Below are 19,542 nucleotides of genomic sequence, written 5' to 3'. Positions count from 1 at the left end.
TTTTCAGGCAGGTAATATGTTAAAACCTAAGAACAATGAGCAACCTTGGCAGACACCATTTCAACATCTGCCCTGGAAAATACTATTACCTTCTTGCTCCAGGAGAGAGCTTGGCAACACCCAGCTATGTTCCTAGTACCACTGACAGAACTGGCTCCTCAGCACATCCTGATTTTATTAGTTTGAAGCAGCAGATAATCCGGATTCCTGACTCAAAGATAAAGGAAAATTAAGCAGAAGACTCAACTCTGGCAGCTCTTAGATGGTCAAGAACCCCAAGTCCTGGACTGCGCCACTCACCACAGATATGGTCTCTTGAGATATGTCAGGGATATGTCAGGATAGAGAAAACAAGTATGGGATATGGATTAGACGGCAAGAAGGAAATGTAGCTCTGTCAGGATAGCAACACCGGGGCGCCTGCGTGGCTCAGTCATTAAGCGTCTGCCTTCGGCTCAGGTCATGATCCCAGGGTCCTGGGATCGAGCCCCACATCGGGCTCCCTCCTCGGCAGGAAGCCTGCTTCTCCCTTTCCCGCTCCCCCTGCTTGTGTTCCCTCTCTGTCTCTCTCTCTGTCAAATAAATAAATAAAATCTTTAAAAAAAAAAAAAAAAGGATAGCAGCACCATCTCAGCTCCTCAACGTCTGCAGAGTGCCCAAAAGGCCTACAAGGCTACTCCAGTCTGATCTCAGCCATTTTGGGTGTTTCCAACCACATACAACACAATACTGGGTATAAATTGTTTGTCATATGTTTCCAAGTATACTAACATATTTAATCCTCTTCACATCTCTTAAAAGATAGTACAGTTGACCCTTTAACAACCCATGGGTTTAGGCCACCAACCCCCCCTTGCAGCTGAAAATCCATGTATAATTTTTGACTCCTCAAAAACTTAACTAATAGCCTGTTAATCAGGAACCTTACTGATAACATAAGCAGTTAATTAATGCATATTTTATATGTCATATGTATTATATATTTTATTCTTATAATAAAGTAACTAGAGAAAAGAAAATGTTATTAAGCAAGTCATAAGGGGGGAGCCAGCTGGTGAAGTCAGTAGAGCATGCAACTCTTGCTCTTAAGGTTGTGAGTTCAAGCCCAACACTGGGTGTAGAGATCACTTGAAAATAAAATCTTAAAAAAAAAAAGTTATAAGGAAGAGCAAATATATTTACAGTACTGTACTGTATGTACTGAAAAAAATCCACATATAAGTGGACCTACATGGTTCAAATCTGTATTATTCAAGGATCAACTGCACGCTGAACTTTGGCCACCAAAAAGAGTTGTAAATACCTACTCACTACATTTTCTTTCTAATTGGGATAGGTAAGCATATTTATCTGTAAAGTTAACAAAAAAAAAAAAATCTGTTCAAGTAGCCAACTTCCTAAAGCAGCCAAGTCACTTACAGTACAGGCCATAAAATATGAACATGCCACTTAGTTGCAGCTTTAACCCTGCTAACTGGCTACTAACCGCTTCCTCTATACTTGATCTTTGGCTAACATTTCCGATGTTTTTCAACTGAGTGAAATTGCTCCTTTAAATAAACATGTAGAGAACACTTAGATAACTTCAGCCCAAGTTTAGGAAAGTAAAAAGGAGTTTTTCTCCAGATATCCTCCTACATTTCTCATGAAAGGAAAAAATGTGTTATTGCTTACTTAACTTGCAGAAACCTAAAAACTATTTCAATTGTTCCACTCCAGGAATATAAATTGCAAAAGTCCTTTTTGGTTGACAGAGGAACATAGCTCTGAGGCTTTCCCCTTCCATCTCTCTCCCCTTGAAAAACCCAAGGGTATTGAGATTTGCCTACTCCTTTGACACATACATATACATAATGGGAGGTACTTCCTGCATACATTCTCTTCTAATTTCATAAACAGAAGCAACGCAGACCAGGGCACTAAACCAGGCCTAAGTTCTAGTTTTGACTCCACCACTTAGGATCAATGTGACCTCAACTAAATCATTTAAAATGTCTCTGGGCTTCAACTTCATTCATAAAAAGGGGACAATGTCTGTTACGCCTCCTTCACAGGATTGTGTAAAAGTTCAATAAGGTAATAAACATGAAAGAGGCTTTGAAAATTCTAAACATATGAATATTACATAGTTATTATGACTAGGAAAACAGGGAGTAAAAAAAGGGACAAATGACTTTGGGAACACATGATGACTGAAAGATCTATATTACACACAAATAAGGCCCTAAAAGTGACAACGACTTTCTATAAGAGAAGGGTTTTGTTGCAAGTACTAAAAACTTGACTTGTAAAAAATAATAATAAAAACTTCACTTGTGCCACCAACTTCCTACCTCATGGCATGCATGAGACAGAGAAAGAAAGTAGTTAAAACAAGACCAAAATAACTTCATAATAACTCAAAGGGTTATTAAAGGAAGCTTTAATTGTATGAACATTGATTCCCCACTAAAGTGGGACATTGTACCAGGAACTCAAGGAAAAGGATCAACAATGGAGTAAACCAGGGGCAAACTATACCCATGAGCCAAACCTGGCTTGTACCTGTTTCTGAAAAAATTTTTATTTACCACTCATTCATGTAAGTATTATCTATGTCTGTTTTTGAGCTACAATGGCAGAATTGAGCAGTTGCACAGTTGCTAGGGCCTGCAAAGCCTAAAATATTTACTATATAGTCCCTTTCAGGAAAAGTTTTGTCTATCCCTACAATAAATCAAACACATGGTTTTTTATCAGTATAAATAATCCTACTTAGATGTGGGGACTTACCTGTTATATTGTTTAAAACCTCCTTTAGATGACTGAAACTATGCAGCAAAGGATCCCGTTCTTCATCCTATAGTACATAGGTTTAAAAAAAAAAGAGTCAGTATCAGACAAAAAGGAAAAAGGAAATAACAGATAGATCAAGGGCACTTTGAATCCAAGGATTAAGTTTCCCTTCTGAGGAAAATAAAGTTAGCCATGGTTCAGTTTCCCAGTTCCCTAATCTCCTATTTCATAAAGATACTCTGGGCTTACCTAAAATAGTAAACACTGAAATACTAAATCTATACTATAACCACAGCACTCAAGCTACCATAGATTGCCAGGGCCTTTATATGTGCTATGGTCTGAATGTGCATGTCCCTTCAAAACTTATATGTAAAAATCCTTATGTCCATGTGATGGTATAAGAGGTAGAGCCTTTAAAAGGTGGGTGATTAGGGCCTTCAGAAAGTGGTGAGGGCTCTGCCCTCATGAATGGAACTAATACCCTTATAAAAGAGGCCCAAGAGAGCTCCCTTGCTCCTTCCATCATGGGAGGAAAAGTCTGAGACCCAGAAGAGGGCTCTCACCTGACCACCATCCTGATCTTGGACTTCCAGTCTCCAGAACTGTGAGAAATAAATTTCTCTTGTTTATAAGCCACCTAATCTGTGGTACTTTATTATAGCATCCCAAAAGACTAAAATAATGTATTATTCTATCTCTTCTCCTTCTTTATACTCATTATATAATCATACATACTCATTTTAAGACATTGCTGATTCCACTCTCACTTCTAAACCATTTTTATTTTTTTAAGATTTTATTTTTGGAGATAATAATCTGTCTGGCTCAGTTGGTAGAGCATGTGACTCTTGATCTCGGGGTTGTGGGTTCAAGCCATGTACTGGGTGTAGAGATTACTTAAAAATGAAATCTTGGGGCGCCTGAGTTGCTCAGTTGTTAGTGTTTGCCTTTGGCTCAGGTCATGATCCCAGGGTCCTGGGATCGAGCCCTGCATCGGGCTCCCTGCTCAGCAGGAAACCTGCTTCTCCCTCTCCCCCTCCCCCAGCTTGTGTTCCCTCTCTCGCTGTGTGTCTCTCTCTGTCAAATAAAAAATCTTTTAAAAAAATAAAAATAAAAAATAAATAAAATCCTAAAAAAAAAAGTCTTGGGGTGCCTGGGTGGCTCAGTCAGCTGAGCGTCTGCCTTTGGCTCAGGTCATGATCTCAGGGTCCTAGGATTGAGCCCCGCATCGGGCTCCCTGCTCAGCAAGGAGTCTGCTTCTCCCTCTGCCCCTGACTCGTGCTTGCTCTTTCTCTCAAATAAAATAAATAAAATCTTTTTTTTTTTTTTTAAGATTTTATTTATTTATTTGACAGAGAGAGACACAGCGAGAGAGGGAACACAAGCAGGGGGAGAGGGAGAAGCAGGCTCCCCGCAGAGCAGGGAGCCCGATGTGGAACTCGATCCCAGGACCCTGGGATCATGACCTGAGCCGAAGGCAGTCGCTCAACCGACTGAGCCACCAAGGCGCCCTTAAAATAAATAAAATCTTTAAAAAAAAGTCTCTGGGGCGGCTGTCTGGCTCAGTCAGTAGAGCATGGGACACTTAATCTCACAGTTGTAAATTTAAGCCCCACAATGGGCGTGGAGCCTACTAAAATAATAATAATAAAATAAGATTTTAAGTAATCTCTACACCCAGCATGGGGCTCAAACTTCCAACCTCGAATGAGGCAGCCAGGCACCCCTAAACAATCCATTTTTATAAATGAACATGAGAAATTTCCAAACACATGTACATATATTCACTGAGTTGGAAATGTCTAAACTTGTTTTTACAATTGTGCCAAATATTGTTTTATACAACTGTGCAAAAAATATCCTTGAACATACATATGCAACAAAGAAAGACAGCTTTACAACAGGTAAACTTCTTACTCATCTGATTGGCAAGATATGGTCTGCTCTATATACTCCCAAGGAGTACCACCACCAAGCCACCCTGCATGTATCAATTTGATAGCTAATTATAGTCCTAGGGAATCTAAAGGTAAGGCATATTTAAGAGGTCCCGAGTGCTACCTTCAGTTGTCCACAAAAATAGCTAGAAGAATAGTATCATCTTTTGGGTCCCAGAGAAAAAAAAGGCAGCCTATGAATTTGACACTAGTTGGAATAAAACAGAAGGGTCCTTGATAGGGCTGCCTGGGTGGCTCAGTCGGCTAAGCGACCAACTCCTAGTTTCAGCTCAGGTCATGATCTTAGGGTCATGATCTCAGGGTCGTGAGATTAACCCCTACATCAGGCTCCCCACTTAATGGGGAGTCTGCTTCCCCCTCTCTCTTTCTCTGCCCCTCCTCCCACTCGTGCACTCTCTCTCTCTCAAATAAATAAATAAATCTTTAAAAAATAAAAGGGTCCTTGATACCAAGAACAATTCTGAGTTCCTACTACTCTCATTATTACAGAGAAATTGATTACTGTTTTAACCATGCATCAGATCCCTTACAACTCAGTGACCAAGCTATCTGCCCATTCCCTACTTACCAGTGGAGTATGAGTGCTCCATCGGGCATTTCGTTTGATTGCCCCAACCACAATGTTAATCTCCCCTTGAATGATGTAAATATTTTTATCCACCATCCTGGTAAACCTACCAAAACAGTTAAAAGTTAGTTAATATTTAGTTACTCAGAGCATACCCATGTTTAAATCAGTACCTGATAAGGTCAGAATTATGATTTAACTTCTCAGTACCATGATTTCCCCCCAGTAATACCAGGATGGGATGAAGTCCATCTTATGTTATGAATCCAGCTACCCGGCTCTCCTGGAGGTCTCCAGAATTTCAAGATACAACTCAAAAAGTATCAATCCAGAAAATTTCTCAAAAGCACCTCAACAATATCTAGCAAGCGTGTCAAATTCTTCAAAGTCAATTGTCCCCAAAATCTCTCTTGTGAGGATTTTAGGTTCGCAGATACATCTGTGTCACTAGTTTGTTAAAGATATATTTCAGATCTTCCCTTTGTTGTTCTTTATTCCCTCAATAAAGTAACAGTGAAAGCTTAAGTTAAAAGAAAAGAATGAAGGCTGTTAGAAAAATAGCCTTGGTTTGGAACCACAATTACAATGTCAACTTATAGACTACATCCATTCTACCAAGTCAGCTCCAGAAAACTGGACAGTGGCAGTGATACCACCTTTAAAAAGTTCTGAAAGGTCAAGTTCACTTGCTTAGAGCAGGAACTCTCTAATAAGATAGACTGAAAAGTAGACTCATTTTAAAGCTCCTTCTGTATGAATCTCTGAAGTGAAGCTAAAATACTACGTTAGTACTTTAAGTGTTCCCAACTGAATTATCACAGGATTTTCTTTGCTGCCTAGAACAGCACTTAGAAAAGATATTTAATTCTCTTCCCAGGTGAAAATATAAAAAAAACAGAATATCTTCTTGGCATAGAGAAAACCCTAGGTACTTTTCACTTTCCATTATTTAGAAACCCTCCTCACAAGGACAAAATTTTAAAAAGCAGAAAGGGAAAGGGTGACGGAGGCATATAGTTAGACAAACATTTAGATCAGGCTCCAGGAAAGTTAAAACAGTAAGGTTATCGGGTAAGGGAAGAAAGAAATCCACAAATATTACTTATTAAGCACCTACTATGCAAACAGCATCTTTCAAAGTTCTAAGGATACAAAGCAAATAAGACATGGATAGAGCTCTCAGATATATGGAATTTAAAAAAAAAGGAACTGTAGTATATAATTCTATGTTACCATTTATGTAAAAACCAACCAACCCACCCACCCTACATAAAATACTAGATTTGTTTTTGAAAATATGCAATATTTAACATATAGTACAATATAAAAAGCAATAGAACAGCCAGGATCCAGATTAAGAATAATACAACTGAAGTCTCTGTGTATTCTCCCTAATCATATCCTCCTCTCTTTCATCCATAGGTCTCACTATTCTAAATCTGATGTTTATTAAACTTTTATGTTGCTTCATACTTTTACTTCATTGATAAATTTTTTTTTTATTTTTTTAAAGATTTTATTTATTTATTTGACAGAGAGAGACACAGCGAGAGAGGGAACACAAGCAGGGGGAGTGGGAGAGGAAGAAGCAGGCTTACGGCTGAGCAGGGAGCCTGATGCGGGGCTCGATCCCAGGACCCTGGGACCATGACCTGAGCCGAAGGCAGACGCTTAACGACTGAGCCACCCAGGCGCTCCGATAAATATTTTTAAATAACAGTATTATTCTGCATATTTTTTTACTTTATGTAACCAATATAATATTGCATGTATTTTTCTGCAGTTTGACCTTTTCCCTTGAAACATTATGTTTGTGAGTCATCCATGTTGCTAAGTGTATTTAATGTATTTTGTCCAGGTAATTTATACCTATGTAAACAGAGAATAAAAGGTCTGGGCAGGGGTGCCTGGGTGGCTCAGTTGGTTGGGTGTCTGACTCTTGATTTTGGCTCAGGTCATGGTCTCTGGGTGAGACAGGCCCACGTCCAGCTCCACACTCAGTGGGGAGTCTGCTTGAGATTCTTTCCCTATCCCCCACCACCACAAACACCCACGCCCCCGCTCATCGCACCCACACTCTCTCTCTCCCAAATAAATAAATCTTTAAAAAAAAAATGGGGGCACCTGGGTGGCTCAGTCGTTAAGCGTCTGCCTTCAGTTCAGGTCATGATCCCAGGGTCCTGGGATCGAGCCCCGCATTGGGCTCCTTGCTCAGCCGTAAGCCTGCTTCTCCCTCTCCCACTCCCCCTGCTTGTGTTCCCTCTCTCGCTGTCTCTCTCTGTCAACTAAATAAAATCTTAAAAAGAAAAAGTCTGGGCAGATGTACCCCAAACTCGACAACCATAGTTATCTCTCGAGATGATATTGTGAAATCAGGGTGTAATCAGAGGACACTTTAGCCTTACCTATAATCTTTTAATTTTTTACAAGGAAACTATATTACTATACCATCAATATAATTTAAAATCAGGGCGCCTGGGTGGCTCAGTTGGTTAAGCGACTGCCTTCGGCTCAGGTCATGATCCTGGAGTCCCAGGATTGAGTCCCGCATAGGGCTCCCTGCTCTGCAGGGAATCTGCTTCTCCCTCTGGCCCTCCCCCTCTCATGTGCACTCTCTCTCTCTCTCTCAAATAAATAAATAAAATCTTAAAAAAAAAATATATATATATATAATTTAAAATCAATAATGATGAAAGAGATGAAATATAATTTCTGCCCATGAGGCATTTACAGAGTTTGATGGGATCTAAAAGAAAATGAGCCAGAGATCTACAGAAAAAAATACATCCTTCCAGTAGGACCATTTGCATATTTTGCATAAGACAGGACCCCCAGAAAGCAGGAAGTATGAAAACCATTATAATAAAGGGAAAAAGGACAGGAACAAATTTTGTCCAGGACCATAATACCGCCTTCAAATCCACAAGAGAATCCAACATAACAAAACATTGATTTTAATGACAATTTAAAGAAACAACTAGGTTAAAGAAAGAAAGAAAAGAAACACCTAGGTTAGTCCCAGAAGACTTATCTGCTTTCCAAATGCCCTAGGCACGTGTTCTCTCCTGACAAGATTCAACAATGAGAACATAACAACAATAAGGAGGAAGAGAACCAAGAAACAGAAGATTAACAAATTCAAAAATAATTCAAAGTATCAGAAGAGAAAAGATAAAATCTCTAGTATCGTTCCATCCTTAAATTATTTAGGCAAGATGAATATGTTCTACATCTCTGGAAGGATTTTGAAAAAATGGCTAACAGAGGTTGCCTCCAGAGAAGGGAAGTAGGGAACCAGGATGAGAGGAAGACTTACTTTTCTCTGTATATTCTTTTGTACCTCTTGAATTTTGTGTCACACATATATATTACCTATTGCCTATTTTTAAATTAGAATAGCAAAGGGGCGCCGGGGTGGCTCAGTCAATTGAGCCACCAACTCTTAGTTTCTGCTTGGGTCATGATCTCATGGGTGGTGGGATCCAGCAGAAGTCGGGCTCCCCACTTAGTGGGGGGTCTGCTTGAAGATTCTCTCCCTCTGCCCCTGCCCCCACTCGCACTTGTGCATGCGCTCTCAAATAAATCTTTTTTTTAAGATTTTATTTATTTATTTGACAGAGAGAGACACAGCGAGAGAGGGAACACAAGCGGGGGGGTGGGAGAGGGAGAAGCAGGCTTCCCGCTGAGCAGAGAGCCCGATGTGGGGCTTGATCCCAGGACCCTGGGACCATGACTGAGCTGAAGGCAGACGCTTAACAACGAGCCACCCAGGCGCCCCTCAAATAAATAAATCTTTTTAAAAAATAATTAAAGGGACACCTGGGTGGCTTAGTCATTAAGTGTCTGCCTTTGGGTCAGGTCATGATCCCAGGGTCCTAGGATCAAATCCCGCGTCGGGCTCCCTGCTCAGTAGGGAACCTGCTTCTCCCTCTGCCTGCCACTCCCCCTGCTTGTGCTCTGACAAATAAAAAAACAAAGTATTTAAAATAAATAAATAAATAATAAAATAATTTAAAAATAAAATAATTTTTTTAAAGTACTAAAAAAATAAATTAGAATAGTGAAGAGTAGTTATATTATTCCATATGTAATGATTAAGAGCAGCCATCAAAGTTAATTAGCTAACATTTACTTCAGCCAATCAGACATTACCTAACACATGCTAAGCAAAATACTAGGCACAGCATACAGAATTGTCACTACCTACCCACAAGGAATTTATAATTTAGTAGATTAGATAAAATATATACATACACACACAAACCCATATATATCTCTGATGCATGAGTAATACACAGTGTCACAGTAGTGGAACAAAGAAAATTATTTCTGGCAGAGGGCTCTGGAAAGGCAACTGAAAAGACAGGATTTGTTGTTGGTTTTTTCTAGATTTATTTTTTTATTTGAGAGAGAGCACGAGAGAGTGAGCAGGGGGAGGGGCAGAGGGAGAGGGAGAAAAGCCAACTCCTCACTGAACATGAAGCCTGACAACATGGGGCTTTATCTCAGGAATCTGAGACCATGACCTGAGCTGAAATCAAGAGCCAGATGCTTAACTGAGCCACCCAGGTGCCACCAGACCAGATTCAAACGGTCAAAAATATAAGGAAAGAATAGTAAGGGTAAAGGCTCATAGGCAGGAAAATTCAGTAGGTATTTAGGGGATCATGATTATTCCAAACTGGCTGGAACATTATTCCTAGGGGAATAATAGGAGGTAAAGCTAGAACAGCAAGTGTGGGGCATATCATGGAGGGCCTTCAATATATAGTTATTATTCAGCATGTATACTGAATACCTACCATTATAAAAAATATTTTGGGAGCGCCTGGGTGGCACAGTCGGTTAAGTGCCAGACTCTTGATTTCACCTGGAGTCATGATCTCAGGGTTGTGAGATCTAGCCCTGTGTCAGGCTCTGCACTCAGCATGGAGTCTACTTGTCCCTCTCCCTCTGCTCTTCACCCTGCTTGCGGTCTCTATCTCTAAAATAAATAAAATCTTAAAAAATATATTTTGGAAGGCCTGTAAAGGGACACTATAAAATAAGAATATTTAATTTCTCGGGTGCCTGGGTGGCTCAGTTGGTTAAGCGACTGCCTTCAGCTCAGGTCATGATCCTCGAGTCCCGGGATCGAGTCCCACATCAGGCTCCCTGCTCAGCAGGGAGTCTGCTTCTCCCTCTGACCCTCTTCCCTCTCGTGCTCTCTATCTCTCATTCTCTCTCTCTCAAATAAATAAATAAGATCTTTAAAAAGAAAAAGAATATTTAATTTCTCTTTCAAAGAACTAAGAGAATGAGAGAAAACACCCATACTGAAAATAACACAGCAACAGGTAAACAACAACACTATACTACAAATTGCAAAAAAAAAAAAAAAAAGTGCCAATTATTAACTAGTAAATTAAAGGATCTACCGGCTATTTGGAAGCCTTCCCGGAGAAAATAAATTTTGAAGTGGGACTCCAACTGAAGTAATCAACCTAACATTTGATCAAAATTTATTAAGCACCAAAAGCTAAGAACTTTCTAAGACAGTGAAGATGTAAGCAAAATCACTGTCTTAAGCTTCATTTCTTAGTAAAAAAGAAACAACTAGAGAATGAAGAGGAATTATTTTCAAGGACCATACAGAGTTCCTTAATCTGCCAGGCCTCTGAGCATTTGTCTCCTCACAGAAGGATTCTCCCAAGGGAACCTGCCCTTCAGCTTCAAATGGGAAGCTCAGATGAAGCACTTGCTACCTGGTAGGCGAAAGCCTAGAACCCCTTGTCACAAGGTCACAAAGGGGGGGCATCTGGGTGGCTCAGTTGGTTAAGCGTCTGCCTTCGGCTCAAGTCATGATCCCAGGGTCCTGGGATCGAGTCCCCCATCGGGCTCCCTGCTCAGCAAGGAGTCTGCTTCTACCTCTCTCTCTACCCCTCCCCCCGCTCGTGCTCTCTTTCTCTAATAAATAAAATCTTCCAAAAAATCAAATTAAAAAAAATAAAGCAGTCATTTCCAAAACAAAAACAAGGTCACAAAGGCCTGCAGAGACCTCATTTAAGTATGGTAGAAAAGAATTTAAGGTCTATCTTGTATCAGAAATAACATGAGAGGGAACAACCAAATAAGCAGCAACTAAGATCCCCAGCCAAATAAGCCACTGGCCCAGAGACTCTAAGCCACATATACCCTTTGAAAGTACTGTCTGTTTAAAGCTGAGTCTATAGCATTCCCCTGGTGCTCTGTGGCATCCCAGTTACTCACCCCAAGAGGATCCAAAGAGGAGTCACTCTATCAACTAGCAACTCCCTCTAGATCTAAACAAAAGCAGGAGAAACGGAAACAATAAATTGGATCCTTACTTCATGGAATTAAAAAAAAAAATCTATTTCAAATGAATTATTAAAGACTTAAATGTGAAAAAGGAAACTTGAAAAGTTTTAGAATATATAAGAATATTTTTATAATTTCAGCATAGAAGAGAAGCACCTAAACAGGAAACAAAAAGCACAACTGGTTTAAAAAAACTGGTAAATTAAATCATGTTAAAATTAAAGACATTTGTTCAAAAAACACCATGAAAAAGAGAGAAAAGATAGGTCACAAACTGGGAGAAAATATTTGTATATCTTACACATATAACTAATAAAGAAGCAATATCCATAATATAAAATGTTACAGGGGCGTCTGGGTGGCTCAGTCATTAAGGGTCTGCCTTTGGCTCGGGTCATGACCCCAGGGTCCTGGGATCAAGTCCCGCATCGGGCTCCCTGCTTGGCGGGAAGCCTGCTTCTCCCTCTCCTACTCCCCCTGCTTGCGTTCCCTCTCTCGCTGCCTCTCTCTCTCAAATAAATAAATAAAATCGTTAAAATAAAATAAAATAATAAAATGCTACAAAACTATAAGAATAGACATATAAACCCTCCCCCAAATTGGCAAGAGACATGAATAGGCATTTCACAGAATAAGGAAATACAAACAGCAAATAAATATATGAAAACATTATTAGCTCCATTAATAATCAAGAAAATTGTAAAATAAGTTTATGAGATACCATTTTACAGCACAAAAATTTTAATCTGACAATATTAGGAGTTGGTGGGTGCCTGGGTGACTCAGTCGTTAAGCATCTGCCTTTGGCTCAGGTCATGATCCCAGGGTCCTGGGATCGAGTCCCACATCGGGCTCCCTGCTCAGCAGGAAGCCTGCTTCTCCCTCTCCCACTCCCCCTGCTTGTATTCCTGCTCTCGCTATCTCTCTCTCTGTCAAATAAATAAATAAAATCTTAAAAAAAAAAATATTAGGACGGGGCGCCTGGGTGGCTCAGTTGGTTGGGCGACTGCCTTCGGCTCAGGTCATGATCCTGGAGTCCCAGGATCGAGTCCCGCATCGGGCTCCCTGCTCGGCGGGGAGTCTGCTTCTCCCTCTCCCGCTCCCCCCTCTTGTGCTCTTGCTCTCTCTCACTCTGTCTCTCAAATAAATAAATAAAATCTTTAAAAAAAAAAATATATTAGGAGTTGCAGAGCAAGTGGCTAGTGAGTATGTAAATGGATACAATTCATCTGGATTACAATTTAGCATCATCTTGCAAAATTGAAGAACTTCATATCCTATATCTCAGCAATTACACTGCTAAGACTATACCCCAGAGAAACTCACAAAAAACATTTAGAATAGTGGCCAAGGGGAGGGGGAATGTGACTAACAGAGAAGGATATACAAGCAGCCCTCGTTTTGGTGATATTTTGTTTTTTAAGCTGGGTAGGGGACACTGATACCCCATATATGCTATACATATTCTCTATGTATGAAATAGACCATCAAAAGTTCCTTCTTTTTAAAATCATGGTCTTTGTTGTCTGCCTTTGCACTTATTGTTCCTTCTCTGTTTTGCATTTTTTTTTCTCACTCTTGTCCACCTGGTAAACCCTTAATCATTCCATCCAAAAGTCAATGAGAAAGTCAGAATACCACAGTGGTTACAAGAACAAGCTTCAGAAGCAAAACAGTCCTGACTGTTACCACCTTTATGATCTTAGCCAAGTTTCTTAGCCTTTTTGAGCCCCAGTTTACAATTCTCCATTGCAAAATGAAGATAGTACCTCCTCATCTGTTTGTTGTGAGGCCTACGTAAGACTGTAAAGCACCTAGCATGGTACCAGCACTATTTAAACCCTCCAAAAATTAGTTGTTATTACAATGCCTGCTCTGTGAGATCTTCCCTAGCTAACCCACTCCCCCAGAGAGGATTAGTAGTCCTTTTTGTCATCCCATTACACTGTACATAGATAGCTCTAAAGAACTTATACTCATTTATAATTATTCATTTAGTTTGTCTCTCCCATGAGTCTATAGGTATCTCAGGAAGACACCATGATTTATTCACCTTTTTATCCCCAATGCCTGTAAGATAAATGATAAATACTGAAGGAGCAAATGAACAAATGGATGAAAAAACATCAAAGACTGACTCTTCAATATAGTGCAGCTCACATCCAGCTCTTGTGAGAACAATAACTTCATAGAAGACAAGGACTCTAAGCCAGGCAGGCAAACCTTCTTTCTGCATCCCGTATTTGTTTCTCTATCTGCAAAACTGAAGAACTTCATATTCTTACAAATTCCACACAGGCTACTCTAAAGACAAAAAGAACCCACATTACCCACCAGTCTATTTTCTTATCTATTTTCCTGAAGTCTCCTCATGTGCTATATGCATGTTCACATATTCTCAGAAATATATAATTCTTGGGCGCCTGGGTGGCTCAGTCAGTTAAGCGTCTGCCTTCAGCTCAGGTTCTGATCTCCGGGTCCTGGGATAGAGCCCCAAGTCAGGCTCCGTGCTCAGTGAGTAGTCTGCTTCTCCCTCTCTCTTTGTCCCCCCGACTCGTGTGTGTGTGTGTGTGTGTGTGTTTTCTCTCTAATAAATAAAATCTTAAAAAAAAAAAAAAGTTGCCCTTATCCAATAAGAAATTAGATTCTCCAAAGGCAAAAGCTATTTGTCTGCTTCATGGTGCTTTGCTGTCTAATACAGAGCTGTGCAAACCAAGAAAATGGATGGGCTTTCTGAGAGGGCAGAAGCTAAATAACCCTGAACTGGCCCTTCCAAGGTTTATCTTCACTCTCTCAAATATTCCAGAGAAGCACTAAAGATGCAGCCTGTAAGATTCCCAGAGCTAGGGGCACCTGGGTGGCTCAGTCGTTAAGCGTCTGCCTTCGGCTCAGGTCATGATCCCAGGGTCCTGGGATCGAGCCCCGCATCGGGCTCCCTGCTCCGCGGGAAGCCTGCTTCTCCCTCTCCCACTCTCCCTGCTTGTGTTCCCTCTCTCACTGTCTCTCTCTGTCAAATAAATAAATAAAATCTTTAAAAAACAACACCACCAAAAAAAATTCCCAGAGCTAGCCAAGGAATATAACACAGTTCTGTGCTAATAAAGCACAGAGAGTGACCAAGAATTACTGAATTAGTAAATAACTTACTGGCTCAAGAAATTTACCCAGAAGGTGGAGGTAAGTGAAAGTCAAACTAGAAAGAGTTGGTGCCCTGAGAGGTCACGACTGGAAAATCCTCCCAAACCCAATAATCAGGTAACCAGTGTACCTCAGCTCTGCCATGATACCTCCTCCCTCTATGGAGATTCTGAGTCTATCCCAAGATGATATGCAAGGTGAGCCACTAAGATATGTCCAAAGATGTCCTTTCTACCAGCCTGGAGATGAAAAATGAAACAATGCTTCTCTCTCTCACTCATCTTTTAACCACTCATAGCACCCAAAGTGACAACTGAGGGTGACAGTTCACAGAGTAGGACAAAGATAAAAAGTTAGCCTGTGTGATTATATAAGGAGAACTGCAGTGATTAAGTCTCATAAGGCATGTCTTGTCTATCAGGGGTCATCATCCACCCATGATGGATAGAATCCAATCCACAGACATATTTGTTCTATCCGGAAAAGGTTTTTAAAGACTTTAACTAGTTGCCAAGAGTTTAAAACACAATGATCTGAATTTCAAGTTTCTCCTGAAAAATAGGAAGACTGGTCATACTGTGCCCACATGCCAGTACACAACAGTCCCTACTACATCCTAATACATTCATACCTGGCTTACTTCCCTCATTTACATTACCTGCCTGATACTCAGGCATTTAAGCTTGTAATCCTTGGTTTATGTGACGGCAACAAATCGTTACTTCCATGATCACTCTCACTATGACTGGAGCTCCAAATCAACAGACTGCTCTATTATGTTTTCATTTAATTAAACAACTGCTGTTGAACATACTGAATATAGAAAAAGAACAATAAAAGCTAAACAGCTGCTAATTATATTTACACAAGCCTTTTCAGCCTGATGGTAAAACAAACCTCCCCTTCTCCCTTCAACTCAACTTCACCATTATTACCCCAACAGCAGAATCATTCTTATCAGTCACACTGAACCACAGGGACAGACTGTGATCAATCAACAGAAGTGGCAAACAAAGACGAGGATGATCCTTCCAGAGAGTACTGTATAAATACAGTGTGTCTCCTTAAAAGCAGGAGCTGCATCTTTTGCCTCTCCAGCTGCCCACACTAGCCAGTCTAAGTACCCTATCAATGAAGTTATTATCTAAAAGTGGCAGTCATCATGCATTCTGGAACGTGAAAGTAGTGGAACTCTGAGAACTATGAGTTCAACTGGGATTGGTGCCCGGCTACTCATGAGGAGAGGTGTCTACAACCTGAGCTCCCACGGAGCCAATAAGCATCACTGTCAAGATTAGAAGACACTAAAAAAAAAAAAAAAAAAAAAAAAAAAATTAGAAGACACTGTCTACAGCCACCTCTGAAATATAGCTCAAATTCAAGTCTTGAAGGAAGAACAAATTTTCTTTTCTTTCTTTTTAATTGAAGTATGGTTGACATACAAAAGAACAAATTTTCTGATCTGGGGTGAGGGTTGGGGGTGAAAAACTATTCCTACCTAGAAAATGACTTTTTGGTAAAGAAAGGGGAAATCTTTGAGGCCTGAGTCACCTCCAGGCCCAACTGAAAAGATGCTGGATTGGTCACACTATCTACTCAAAGACTAGACTGCCTGTTATGCAAAAGCCTATCAACTCAACAGGGCACAACAGGGCACATCAACCCAGGTGAGCAAGGCAGGTTCATCAAACCTGGATACTTCCTGGGCTATGTCATTTCATAAGCCACTTTCTATTTTTTTGTAGAAATTCTGCAACTTAGATCAGCAAGCTAAAATACAAACTTGTTTCCTGGACCATTTCCCTCCCACTTATTTAAAATTGATAAATACAAACAATGCTATCCCCCACCAACATACACACACACACACACATACACACACACAAAATTTCAGGAGGGCAGAGGGCATTAGGTAAGAAGAAACTGAGTTTAGTCACTGTCACTCCTATACATTTTTTCCTTCTAACACAATGAGGTTTTGATCCTCCTTGTTAGTACCTCACCTTGCAAAGTCCTGACTGCCAAGGCCAGAACTAGGCCACAAGTCAGGATCACATACTACATACAACTAATCCTAGGTACAGATAACACTTTTTGAGTGTCCATTACTTTCTGAAAGGCATTAGGTTGATACTGCTTATAGCTCATGCTCTAGGTAGGCCATTGTACATATATGCCACTGCTTTTAAGAAGTGGGTAAATTAAACAGAGCAATCCCAAAACAGACCTTTCTATTTGTATCCTCCACAGGGCCCAGAGAAGTGCCTTATATACCTGAATTAAAGGCGTAAACATTTCTATGTTGTGCATCAAAAAACACTATTTACACTATTCCTCATTTCTGAAGGCACTCTGAAGACTTTTACAGTTTTACAATACAGCAGTTTATCAAAGATTACCACAGTGCCATAAACTACTCCTTGGAGTTATGCTCCATCATTCACTCTGCTGCCCTGACCCTACCACTTTTAAATTAGCTGAACATCTTTCATGAGCCTTTTTACCCATTAAAAATAATAGGCCAACTACCAAACTTCACCAATACTCAAATCCCTCTCTGTTCTCGGCCAAATATGTCATAATAGAGTGGCTCCCTTGTGATTAAACATCTCTTTAGGTCAAATGACGAGACCACCTTGGGGGGAAATGCCAACCAAAATACACACCAGAAGGGAATACCTGTAAAAGATTGTGTAAAGGAAGAAACATTCTCAGAAGGTAAGTCCAGTGTTTACATACAGACCCAGACTGGCAGTTGAGCTGCCCCAGAAGTGGAAAGTCTTCTCTTAGCCCAGATCTTCATAAGACTGGCCTCAATCCTTCCACACCTCTTCTCACTACCTGAGTCTAGGTTGCACTAGTTCATCATCCAGTATTAATGAAGCAGTTCAGCTGTATTAAGGAGGCAGTCACACAGAAGTGGACGCTGTACAGGATCTGCAGAGATTCTAATTTCTAAGGTCTAAAAATCAACCCTAAAAAGTAGATACAATGTTCTTTAGGTTTGCTTTCAGCTTTTGAGGACTGGGCTCTTTGGGATACCGAAAGCTCTAGAAGAGGGAAGCTGAAGGCTAGGTGAAGCCTGAGAACACAAGAAGAAAGATTCCAGCACGCGAAAGGGATCAGAAGTCAGAGCTGAAGTCGCCCCTCTGGCCGCAAGGGCCTGACCTTTGCCCCCTGCATGCCTCCCACTTCTCTCCCACAACAATCTCTTCCTGTTTTATTATTGCCCCTGCGTTCTTAACCCACCCGGCTCGTCCAACTTAAGGGCCCTCCTCCCCTCATTCCCTATGGCGATGTCAGGGCGGCCTTCACGACACTGGAACTCTAAGAAGAGACTTCGCTGACCTGTCAGCGGATCCAAAATGGCGGGGCCTAGTCCCAGGACCCGCAGCCGCTGTTCATGTCCAGCCCGGGCCCCGAAGACGTCTTTAACCGACTCTCCCGGCTCTGGTGGCAGATGGGAGAAGGGAAGGAGCCCGTTTCCTGGAAGTTGAGGCCGAAGTCAGGGACCGCACAGTCGGCCAGAAAGACTCGGCCAGAACGGGCGGTGGAGCCGGCTACCTTCCCTGTCAGCTCACTGACGTGGTAACTAGCCTCAGTCTAGCCCGCTGCCTGGTAACTGCGCGAGCCCTGGCGCGCACAGCCAATCATAGGCTTGTATCGTGAGAAATGGCATTCCAGCTACCCAATAGAAAAAGGAAATTGGCTTCGGGGGGCAAGTACAGCCTAAGTAGGCGAGATTAAAAGGGAAAGAAAAGAGTAGGTAGGAGGAACAACCAACGAATACGGGTACTCTCTGAATGACAGCCATAAAAGCCAATAAAAATGGAGAAATTGTACTGGGCGGTCAGGGAGGCGGAGTTAGGTAGAGTTCGGTTGCAGTGCGCGGTTTAGCAGTGGCTGCTGGGCATTATGGGGAGGAAAGCTACGATTTGCTGGAAAGGGGGCGGGGTCCGTTTTGAGAACCTGAGCGGGCGACCCTACTCTCCTGCGCACCCCCGGCCACCACCTATCAAAGTCATCTAGGCCAATATCTTGCCCCTTGAGGGATCACTTCCTTTCGAGGCAGCTCTGGGTTCTTTCCGTCCTAGGACCAGTCCTTCAATCTAGTCCATCCTCCCCTCCCCCACCCTCCCGTCTGCCTGCCGTTTGGCTTCTCATACACCTGTCTGTCCCATCCCAACTGTTTCTGTGTCTTGTGCCCATTCCTATCATCCAGAAACAGAGAAAATGAGAGGAGGCAGGAATCTTGGATATCTAATTCAGGTCTCAATTTGCAGAGCAGGAAACCGAGTCCCAGTGTGGAAAGATGGCCCCCACGTTCACATAGCTAGTTAATGGCAGAGCAGGCAGAGCAGAGGGACAAACCCAGGTATCCTCACCCTCAGTCCAGCTCTCCTTTTCACTGCCTCTCACTACCTCTTATGCCTTAGTCTATCAGGCTGTGATTCCCAACTCTGCTCCTCATACTAAGCCTTGGGTGCTCCTTACCTACCTGGAAAAAAGCTAATCAGGGGGTTAGTCAGCATCACCAGTCACAGGAAACTGAAGCTTTTCCTGTTTGCCTTGGAAATGCTAAAAGGCTTAAGAGCTAGATGCCCACCCCAATCTTCACTCTTCTACCCCCAGCTGCCTCTCCCCTTGCTAGAGATGATACAGGTTTCCAGTATAGTTAGAATTACCTAGAAGTGAGAAAAGCGGGGGAAGAAGACAGGGGGGTTTCCTCCTTGCTGATTGAATGGTGGAATTCTCAGCCTATCTGCTGGGATAGAACCCAGG

The 19,542-nt window shown here is 41.5% G+C and overlaps 1 protein-coding gene across 10 annotated transcripts in view; it reads right to left on the bottom strand.

Annotated features, from left to right (window-relative positions):
• The window catches only part of GBF1 (golgi brefeldin A resistant guanine nucleotide exchange factor 1), a 119,587-nt gene extending 101,240 nt beyond the window's left edge, over positions 1–18,347 (bottom strand). For all 10 annotated transcript variants that reach the window (XR_004683332.1, XM_035027861.1, XM_035027870.1 and 7 more), the window contains exons 1-3: positions 18,109–18,347; positions 5,305–5,410; positions 2,773–2,839 (exon numbers count right to left, since the gene is read on the bottom strand). Coding sequence is in view for 9 of the 10 variants with exons in the window: in XM_035027861.1 (XP_034883752.1) it covers positions 2,773–2,839; positions 5,305–5,400 (163 nt within the window). In the remaining variant the exon portion in view is untranslated. The remainder of the gene's footprint in view (positions 1–2,772; positions 2,840–5,304; positions 5,411–18,108) is intronic.
• Positions 18,348–19,542: the final 1,195 nt, after the last annotated feature.

The sequence above is a fragment of the Mirounga leonina genome, unplaced genomic scaffold (assembly GCF_011800145.1).
Source record: "Mirounga leonina isolate KUSES-001 unplaced genomic scaffold, KU_Mleo_1.0 Mir_114, whole genome shotgun sequence".
Lineage (NCBI taxonomy): Eukaryota > Metazoa > Chordata > Mammalia > Carnivora > Phocidae > Mirounga > Mirounga leonina.
This window is presented reverse-complemented; position numbering and strand designations above follow the sequence as displayed.